This window comes from Armigeres subalbatus, chromosome 2, assembly GCF_024139115.2.
Source record: "Armigeres subalbatus isolate Guangzhou_Male chromosome 2, GZ_Asu_2, whole genome shotgun sequence".
Taxonomy (NCBI): Eukaryota; Metazoa; Arthropoda; class Insecta; order Diptera; family Culicidae; genus Armigeres; species Armigeres subalbatus.
Window position 1 is genome coordinate 110,121,797 of NC_085140.1, and position 11,250 is coordinate 110,133,046.

At 40.8% G+C, this 11,250-nt stretch overlaps 1 protein-coding gene across 1 annotated transcript; it reads left to right on the plus strand.

The window, feature by feature from the left end:
- The first annotated feature begins 983 nt into the window (after positions 1-983).
- Positions 984-2,340, plus strand: LOC134214935 (clumping factor B-like). Its single transcript, XM_062694210.1, has 2 exons — positions 984-1,141; positions 1,203-2,340. The coding sequence occupies exons 1-2, from the start codon at positions 1,135-1,137 to the stop codon at positions 2,252-2,254; spliced, it is 1,059 nt and encodes a 352-aa protein (XP_062550194.1). The 5' UTR covers positions 984-1,134; the 3' UTR covers positions 2,255-2,340.
- Positions 2,341-11,250: the final 8,910 nt, after the last annotated feature.

Sequence of the window (11,250 nt, forward strand, 5' to 3'; positions counted from 1 at the left end):
ACATACGCATTCGTTATTTGAGATTGAGGGTTCCTTGTAATTTTCCAGGTTTCAGATTTTCGGTCTATAGATAAGAATTGATGCATGAGTATTTCAAAGATGATTTTGTTCCACAATTTAAAAATCACGCGATCTATCCCTAACGGATATTTGAACCTTGAGAGATGAGCCAGCTCAAGGCTGCAGGTCTCTATAAAAGGGACACAAAACAATCCAGAAAAGCTAAGTTTCATGTATTCGATTATTGCGCTATAAAGTGATTAGAAGTAAAAAATGTGTAATATGAGTTCTCACTTTAATTAGTAGCCCTTTTGTCATTATTTCTCCGATGATTCATTCGCTTCTAGTTTTAAATTTGCAACCAGATTAAGTTACCAAACCAACTGGACAGTCATCACACAGCCCATCCCCTTTTCACAGGAACAGAATTAAATCCGCCTTACAGCAACCAATCCGGCATCCGGTTCAAGACAGTTTAAAGTGATCAAGCACCCGACCGTACGAACTGCTCCACTTAGGGGCTTCCCATCCCGTTGCATTCGTCACCAGGCCCGGTTCATTTCCGATCCACCTTGTCGGAAATCGATACTTGAAATAAGACACAATTTCCTGTGTCCACCTGTAAATATGTCCAAGGACCCGTCCGCCGAAGGTAGGGAGGAATCAATTATCAAATTTCACATGCCTCCTCACTTCATTGGGCACACGGGAAAGGTGAGCCAACCTCGCCTCACATTCGACACCATACCTTTGTCGTCTTCGTCATGAGGAGGGTCGGGGCTTCACTCGAGTAGGGGACCACTTGCAGGTAAATTGAAGTGTGATATCTTGAAATGCGTTTGCCGGTGGGTCGTCTTATTTGCGTTTCAATTTACATGCTTGTCAAATGGAACTGATTCTGTACTGGATTCTGAAGGGTCGCTTATGACGGGGAGATCAAATGGAGGGAAGAAATTGAGTTCTAATAGCTTGATGGATTTCAATTTGTAATGTTGGAAGAAAGCAATCTGATTCGAGTACATACATGAGAAATCACTTCATGCCACTTAAAAGATGCTAAACTAAGTATACTATAAAGCCGCAATCAATGCAATTTGAACCCATTCAGAAATCTGATTCGCTAGATATCTGACAATGTTGGGTAAGTTTTATTCGTTCATCGATTCTCTACGATTACTGACCATATTTCTGACTTCTCGCAGCGTACATCGTACTACTTGCTTTGGTAACCGGAGGTCTGTCCGCGGTCTTATGCCCTACCAGGGTGTACCCACAACGGACCGTACATTTGCCGCACCCGACCAGTTGCTCAAAATTCCTAACATGCGTCGGAAACCACCCGGTTGAGCAGGACTGTCCCGCTGGGTTGTATTGGAATATAGAACAAGCATTCTGCGATTATCCGGGAGTTTCAGGCTGTTCTCGCGGTGAACATGCACAGCAACTGGAGAAACAGCTTTTCAACTCAACGGCCGTGGTCAATAGCATTTGCCTGCCGCAGTTCGACCGGTGTCCCCTGAATTCCAACCCTACGGAACAGATGATTTTCGTTAAGCATCAAGACTGTCGAAAGTTCTACGCTTGTGCTCAGACCCATCAGGTTGAACTGTCCTGCCCGCCGAACTTGTATTGGAATTCGCAGGGCTGCGTGTGCGACTACGAGGTGGAAGCTGAGTGTATAGAAATGAAAAGGCCGAATGATGATGTTCCGGTTATTGATGAAGAACCCATCGAACCGGAGAATGGAGAAGACCAAGAGCCGGTTGATGAACCGGAACAGAGCGGCGACGAAGATACCGAACCGGAAATAGCACCGGATCAAGAACCTGAGCCCGAGGAAAATAACAAGCCTGACGATGCGGATGCCCATGAACCAGCAGAGGAACCCGAACAAAATGCTGATGAAGTGCCGGAAGGGGATGGTCCTATAGCTAGAGTTCGTCGGGCGGTCGATGGAGACGATCCCAGCGGTAGTGGTGGTTCCAGTGGAAGCGAATCCAGCGGTGGCGAATCCAGTGGAAGTGGATCAAGCGGAAGTGGCTCCAGTGGAAGCGAGTCCAGCGGTGGCGAATCCAGCGGTGGTGAATCCAGTGGAAGTGGCTCTAGTGGAAGTGGCTCCAGTGGAGGTGGATCAAGTGGAAGTGGATCCAGTGGAGGTGGATCAAGCGGAGCACCTGTAGAGTCCGGAGCTGATGTAAAAACCGCTTCGTCTATCGCCATTATTGCATTCACAGCGGTCATGAGTCTTCTCTAAGTCAAAATAGGTTCATTTATCGTGATTTACGATTATAGGTGATGGGTTATTTGAATGGAATAAAATACAATTATCGAAAAAGCGCATTTATGATTGCATTATTATTGAGACATTTGCTCCTATTTAGACTCACCCTGAATGCCTAATTTTGATCAGCCAGTCAGCAAGTTTGAGAGTCAACAATAAAAATGGTTTGTTTTCATCATCGTCTCAAAGCGTTTGACAGTACGAAGTTCGAAAGCGCAGTGAGTCGGATTATCATAGAAACCTAAACAATTGTGAAAAGATCAATAATGTTGATATCACTTTTATATGCCTAATGCAGCGTACACAAGATCAAGCATTTCTGATCAACACAATGCCTTAGCTTACCCGCGTAATAATAATTGTCCTTTCCCGTCAAAAAAATTTATTCGATCAATCGATTCTTTGGCTTCTTTAAGATCAACTTTCCCAGAGAACCCATATTTTTTGAAGCCTCTAACTATTTTTAAAATCGAAAACAAAAACCGTGCTGTTTTTGCCTTTCTCGTACACTAAGTATACGTGAAGGCTATATGATCGCTCCAAAAACAAACTTTTTATAGAAGGCTCGGAGACCCATAGTGTTATATACCGATCGACTCAGCTCGACGAATCGAGGTGATGTCTGTGTGTGTGTGTGTTTTTTTTTTCTTCCTAAACAATGGAGGGGGAATCTGCTCAACAGACATCCTGGGTTGACCAGGAAGTGCGGGGTTAGGGATCACCGAGGGAGGCAGGACTACAGCCCCGACCCGCTAAACCGTTTCCATTGCCGCCAAGCCCATAGTCCCTTCGGTACAACCAGAAAGTAATGCTTCAAAGGGGGGCCAGTGCACAACGCACCCTCGAGGTTAGCTGCGTGTCCTTGCTGCACCGAACATCGTAACTCTCTCTTAGACGAACACCATGGTATCGTGCCAGCGCGTTGCCGGCTTTCCAGGTGGCCTTACCACGCCCTATGTCCTCGGAAGGTGGGAAGGGTCGACTTCGCGCCTGCTTCCCTCTGCACGACTGGTATCAAAAATGATGATGCCGCGTGCACCCCAAATTGACCTTTCTGCGATAGGGCCTATTCGCCAGCACACAGAGGGACTTGCCGACGCGAGGCCTACGCCTGCCCCAGCCTTGACGAGGACCCCTTTCCGTCCTCGGGCTTGGAACCCGCCCGGTTGACCGACGCTGCGAAAGCGACGATACCATGTTGTTCTTCGCGCGGCCACTTGTTCGATAAAAGGATCAAGTTCGACCACAGGGCACCGGTTTTACCCATGAAGCCGACTCCGAACCCTTGGACCACCTCTTATTTGGGCCTGAACTAGCCATTCCTCGAGTCCACGCGCCACCTTCTGTGTAAATCCGAGACGATTTGGACGATAGCCGATAAAACGGCGTTCCAGCCAACTTCATCTTTACACATCCTCCGGACTAGGTTGTCCGGGGTAGTGTCCAGACCACATGTGGCAAGCATGTGGTCACGCATTGTGCGAAAACGCGGACACACGAACAACACGTGTTCCGCCGTTTCCTCTAAACCTGCGCAAACCGGACACTCGGGCGAGGCCGAGTGTCCGAACCGGTGTAGGTACTGTCTGAAGCAACCATGGCCTGTAAGGACCAGGGTCAGGTGGAAATTGATTTCCCCATAGCGCCTCTTGACCCACGTACCTATCATCGGTATCAACCTATGTGTCCATCTACCCTTAGTGGAACTGTCCCACGCACGCTGCCATTTGACCATTGAGGCCAACCTAACAGTCCTACGGATGCCTCTCGTGCCGCGCATTTCGAAGTACTCTATGTCTTCACCGATAACGATGTCAATAGGCATCATACCGGTGGTGACGCATAGTGCATCGTGCAAGACGGTACGGTACGCGCTCGCAACTCTTAGGCACATGAGCCTGTACGTACTTTCTAATTTCGCTCTGTAGCAGTTAATACGCAGGGCCGTGCCCCAAGCTGGCCCCCCATACCTCAGAATGGACAGAGCAACGCTAGCCAGAGGCTTGCGCTTGCTGACATAAACCGCAAAGCTATTAGACATCATCCGGGACAATGCCACTATAGCTATGGAGGCACGCTTGCAGGCGTAATTGACGTGGCTACCAAAGGTGAGCTTATCGTCGATCATTACCCCCAAGAGTTTGATGGAGCGTTCAGAGGTGACCGTGCAGTTGCCTGCCCTTATCACCGCTTGTTGCTCCGACTTTCGGTTGTAAACAACAACCACCTCAGTCTTGTGGTGAGCCTGTTCTAATTTCCTGGAATTCATCCACTCCTCCACAATTGCGATCGAGTGGGCTACAGTCAACTCCACCTCTTCGATCGATTCGCCGTAGACCTCTAGCGTAATATCATCAACGAAGCCGACGATTACCACGCCCACCGGGAACTTCAACCTCAAGACACCGTCGTACATGACGTTCCATAACACCGGACCCAGTATGGAACCTTGCGGAACCCCTGAGGTTATGTCAACGCATTTCAGACCCGCCTCCGTGTCGCATACCAGTACTCGATTCTGGAAGTAGCCTCCGAGAATCTTGTACAGGTACTCGGGAATTCCAAGCTGCCCAACTGGCACTATTGAAAGCATTCCTCACGTCGAGAGTCACTACTGCACAATAGCGAACTCCCCAAGTAACAATTTTCATGCCTGTTAGATTTATTTAATTCTTATAGTGGATTTATGACAGCAGTCACCATGACTAGTTGATCAGATTTTTTCGCGATCTTATTGCTATCAATAAACCTCTAATAAATCTGCTCGAAAAGCTTCAAACGTCAAATGCCGACTGTTCTTGTTAGCAGCTCTACGGTTGTAACGAAGAGCATAATAAGTCCAAATTTCAAACCTTGATTAAAGCCATAATTTTGGGTCGTAATGTGGTCAAATGAATAACCCCAATAAGAATATTTACATTGCAAAGGGTTTATAACGGTGTTCAATAAGAGCAACATTTTTCTGATCGGAATCTATGATGGCCATATTGGAAATGGAGAACCTTCTTCAAGTCAGTGAAATTTATCACTGGAATTTATGATCAGACGGTGTTTTCGCAGTAAAAGACACGTTTTTGGTAAAAGATATAAAAAACAAACAAATTTGGGTGTAATATCAATTAATTTAGTGAAGATTTACGTTATTGTTGTTATAATAATTTTAAATTCATTGCCCAAAACTATATTATTTTGCGGGCGCGTAGTGCTTAATCTCATTTTTGCACTAGCTTTCACGATGAAATCGAGCGCGCACCTCATTTTCATGAAAGTGCATTGGAAAAGAAAACTTGAAAAAGTATTACTTTGTAGTCATCCTCATCATGATTTTCATCAACACTTTAGTTTATTATTATTTGTTTGCAAGATTTTGTTTCTCTTTTTTCAAAGCAACATTTTTGACAGCTGCCGCAGCCAAATTCCCTTTTTTGCGGGTGGCTTGAAACAGACTTTTATATACTCTTATAAGAGGTTTATAGAGGTAATCTAGAGAGGGCCATTTGGACATATCTTACTCTTATAGTGGTCATCAGAAGGTAATCCTGTAGTAATGGGTTTTATTGCCAGTTCTTGTGATTCGATCTTGAAAACCATTCCTAGAGCGGAATAAAACTTGAAATGTTACTTGGGTCCCCTCCTCTTAGGCTGCACAGTGTGCAAATTCGAGCCAAAAAACGGACGCAATTCAACCACGGTATGTACATATCTGGAGATTACCTTAAAAAAAACACAAAAATCCAAATAATCTGTTGGTGCCGACCCCTTTGCCGTTAGAATACTGGAAGTGTCATATTTTGACCAATTTCCCCTACAAATAGAGGATTTCGCTAATGCATATGTTCACATCAATCGAAAAGACAGGGAAAACCTTGACTTGTGTTATGGAAATATCATAATAGGCCTCCCATATATTTTTGAACACGGATAAGTGTCTCATTTTGTCTAATACCCCCTATAAAATGCTTCAGATGATACACATTTAAGATTCGAGGAGATCATCAAATGAGTTACTGTCAGTTACGGAATTCAGGACGATCAAATAGTGTTTTAATTTCGGAAATTCACTGGGAATATATTTAGCGTCTCTTTTTGTCTGATGCCCCCTATAATTTAAAAATATTTTCAAAAGTATTACATCAAATCAATTTTCATTTTAGGAAAATGTACTAAGATCCTTGAAGACTATTGTAGGTATATCAAAAGGCTATTCCTTTTTTGCATGGTCCCTTTAGTGTCTAATTTTGTCCAATATCCCTTATACGTTGAACCGTTTTTATTCAATTTATCAGAACACACAAATTGAAAGCTCGGGAATTTTTTGTGAAAATCGGCGAATTATCTGGACAATGAAATGTGACTTTTCCTAGGGAGTTGAATAGTGTCTGATTTTGCTAAATTTCTCCTATAGTTAAATGAAATTTTAAAATCAGCTAGAGCAAATCAATTAATAACTCTGAAAATTAATTAGCATCCTTGCTAACTTAGTGGACATATTAAAGAGAGGTTTTTTTTTCCTTTTTTAGAGTGGATCGTCCAGTGTCTCATTTTGTCTTATACCCCCTATACATTGAAATTCTTTTAATGCACAAAAAAATCAATTAAAGTTCGAGAGAATCTAGTGAATTGTGCTAATTTTAGCAAATCACTTGAATAGTAAAATAAGGCCTTAGCCAATTAGCAGGGAGCTGCGTAATGTCTGATTTAGGTCAATATCCCCTATATTTATATGAAGTTCCAATATATAGTAAAGCAAATCAATAAATAACTTAGAAAACCATATCAAGATCCTTGCGTATTATAGTGGACATATTAAAGAAAGGTTGTTTTCTTAAGTGCACCGTCCAGTGTCCCATTCCGACAAATATCCTTCTAGGAATTATTTTATTGCATACGAACACACAAATCAAAATAACTAAAGAATTTTGTGAAAATCAGCGAATCATCTGGACAATAAAATATTCTACAATAAGCCAGTAGAAATAACTCCAGTGAGCGATCAAACTTTGATCAGACAACACGCTTTTGTGCACTCGATAGCTTGTTTTCGGTTTCGTATTTGATCAGATTATTACATTTTTCTACGATCAAAATGTCGGGTGGAGTCACGGTGAAAAATACGCTGGCCTTCGTGTTCCCTGGAGATGCTGTTCAGCCAACAATAGCAGACATGGCTGGCTTCGTCAAATCTATCAACGGCGACCTGTCGTCGATGGAAGCGGCGTATAAGATTTCTGATGAGAAGTCAGTTTTCATACGCTTTAGAAGTGAAGAGGCTATGAATTTCGTTATTGCCAACAACGAACAACTGCTTTCTTTCCAATACGTTAATGGGAAGAAAGCGATGGTTCGTATGTCCGTGGCGGGTAACACTCGATATGTGCGCATATTCGACCTTCCACCAGAAATAACGGACACTGACCTGACATCTGCGCTATCGAAATTTGGGAAGATAAAACGTACCGTACGGGAGCGATTTCCGCCAGAATTTCATCTTGAAATGCAAACCGGAGTACGCGGTATCTATATGGACATAGAAGAGGAAATTCCAGATATCCTATACATTCGAAATCGGAAAGGTAGGGTATTCTACGATGGAATCAAGCTAAAATGTTTCTCTTGCAAGTCGGACAAACATTTGAAAAGCTGTTGTCCCATTGCTCGGAAAAAACAAAACGAAACAAAAATGCAACAATCAACGATTGAACTAGAAATCGAAACACTTGATGAAGTGGCAGAGGAAGGCGCCGTTAGGGGAAACTGGACACACGTGATCCCCGGGGACACATGATCCCCCCTGTTTTCTCGAAACCTAATAAAAATGTTATATCACTGATATGTATAAACAGATCTGTTAGACAGATGATTGAATTTGAGTAACATTTCATATTAGTTCCTTTAAGTATATGGGTTTTAGAAAGGTTTTATTATTTTAGCGTTCTCAATTCTTTTTTTCTGCAAAGGTAAAAAGTTTAATAACTTTGAATATATCCATCCAAAACGTGTCAAATTTTTACTAGACGTAGTTTTATTATTGCAGAATTGATGAATGGGTTGAAATTGATTATTTTCCATTTTAAAATGAATGGAGAAATAAAACAAGACAAATACTCAACATGGACACACTTGATCCCCCACAGTTTGGACACACTTGATCCCGATATTGCATATATTAAGGCGTTTGTTGTATTCCATTGCATTTGCATATTATTGTACATGTAACTAATTGATATATTATAATTATTTTCTGGTTTAGATTTATTTACTTCCTTCAATTTTATCATCCACGCACACGCGTATTTGAGGTTGCCAAAAGCCTTATCACATTACCTAGAACAAAGTGTAGTTAAACATACTTAACTTTGATTAGTTTTATTAAATGCTAGTCGACCCGGCAGACGTTGTCCTGCATAGTGGGCGGAAATGCGCGCTGTGAACTGCCCATGGGAAATTTCCATACGAATCCTAATTTTAGTTTTTCGCGATTTAAACAACTTTACAAATGATTTTCGCATGAGAAAATATTATATAAACCCGTCGGAAACTATAACGAATGTAACTGCTGAAGGAATGAATAAAATCCATCCAGCCATTTTCATGTTATGCGGATACGAACACAGACCATTTCATTTTTATTATATAGAAGATGAGTAAATTAATTAACATAATGTTCAATCTAAGATTAAATGAAGTTTTGAAAATACTCAAGATACCATCGGATGTAAAATTAGTTAGATCTACTATTCAAATGTACTTTCTCTTTTAAATAGGGTAAGTTTATTTAGAATCATTATTTTTATCGTATTTAATCGCAAGTCTTCCTGTCTGTCTTCCTAAAAACTTCTAACAATAGGCTAATCCTACCGCTTCTATTCAGTATTTTAAAAGAAATCGCATTTGTGTACTTATAATATTCACGTAAATATTATGTTTCAAGCATGCGTGACAGTACTACATTGATGTATGAAGTCACCAGCCTGGTATGATCACGTTCGTGGTATTGGAAGTAGTCTGGCGTCAGCGATGCATCACCGACCCTTTTTTTTTTTTTTTTTTAACTAATTTTATTTGCTAATTATCTAATACATGCATTCATCTCTTAGACTAGGTGTTCCGTGTTTTCTTAACACTATCATCCTTATTTGCTATGTTACTTTTTAGTTATTATTAATACATTTCAATTGCCTCTGGCAGTTAGGATATTTCCTCTGGTTGAATTAAACCGTGTAGGAATTACAATGTTTTCTACTTAAACTAAACTTAACCTATTTTATACTAAGGGTACAAGGAGTTAATCGTTGCAATAGAAGATTGCAACGATTTTTGTCTAAAATTGGAAATTATTTTGTTGGACATTTGTTGCAATGTCTCAATATTAGAAATTCTATGAAGTTCATTGGTACTATACCACGGAGGCAACTTCAGAATCATTTTCAAAATTTTATTTTAAATCCTCTAGAGTGCCTTCTTTGTGGTATTGCAGCAACTAGTCCATATTGGCACAGCATACAACATGGCAGGTCTAAAAATTTGTAAATCAAAAGTTTGTTCTTAAGACAAAGTTTTGATTTTCTGTTTATAAGTGGATATAGACACTTAATATATTTGTTGATTTTTAAAAGTTAATTTTGATCTAGCAGAAGTCCCTAATATTTAGCTTCACTAGACCAATTAATTGGAACCCCATTCATAGTGAAAATATGTCTGCTAGAAGGTTTCAAATAAGAAGCTCTCGGCTTATGTGGGAAAATTATAAGCTGAGTTTTGGAAGCATTCTGGGGAAATTTTCCATTTTTGGTAAGTAAGTGGAGAAAATATCCAAACTTTTTTGCAATCTACTACAAATGACACGAAGGCTTCGCCCTTTGGCTGAAAGGCCCGTGTCATCTGCAAACAAAGATTTTTGACACCCTGGTGGTAAATCAGGTAAGTCAGAAGTAAAAATGTTATACAATATGGGCCCCAGTATGCTGCCTTGGGGGACACCAGCCCTTACGGGTAACCTATCAGATTTAGTATTCTGATAGTTTACCTGCAGTGAGCGATCTGATAAATAATTTTGGATCAGTTTAATGATGTACAGAGGAAAATTAAAATTCATCAATTTTACAATCAAACCTTCATGCCAAACACTGTCAAATGCTTTCTCTATATCAAGAAGAGCAACTCCAGTCGAATATCCTTCAGATTTGTTGAGCCGAATTAAGTTCGTTACTCTTAATAACTGATGAGTGGTTGAATGCCCATGGCGAAAACCAAATTGCTCATCAGCAAAAATAGAATTGTCATTAATATGAACCATCATTCTATTTAAAATAATCTTTTCAAACAGTTTGCTTATTGAAGAAAGCAAACTGATTGGGCGATAACTAGAAGCCTCAGCTGGATTTTTGTCCGGCTTCAAAATAGGAACAACTTTGGCGTTTTCCATTTATCTGGAAAGTATGCCAATTGAAAACATTTGTTAAATAAATTAACTAAAAAGGATAAAGAACTCTCAGGAAGTTTTTTGATAAGTATGTAGAAAATACCATCATCACCAGGGGCATTCATATTTTTAAATTTTCTAGTAATAGATCTCACTTCACCCAAATTAGTTCCCAACGAAGGGTCGAAAACATTCTCTTGATTGAGAATGTCTTCGAAGCTCCGTGTAACCTGATCCTCAATTGGACTAGTGAGACCTAGACTAAAATTATGGGCACTCTCGAACTGCTGAGCAAGTTTTTGAGCCTTTTCGCCATTTGTTAATAAAATTTTATTTCCCTCTTTAAGCGCTGGAATTGGCTTTTGAGGTTTCTTAAGAATTTTTGTTAATTTCCAAAAGGGTTTCGAACTGGGATCCAACTTCGAGACATTATTCTCAAAGTTGGTATTTCTCAGAATAGCGAAACGTTTTTAATTTCATTTTGCAAATCTCGCCAAATAACTTTCAACGCGGGATCGCGAGTTCTTTGGTATTGCCTTCTTCTCAC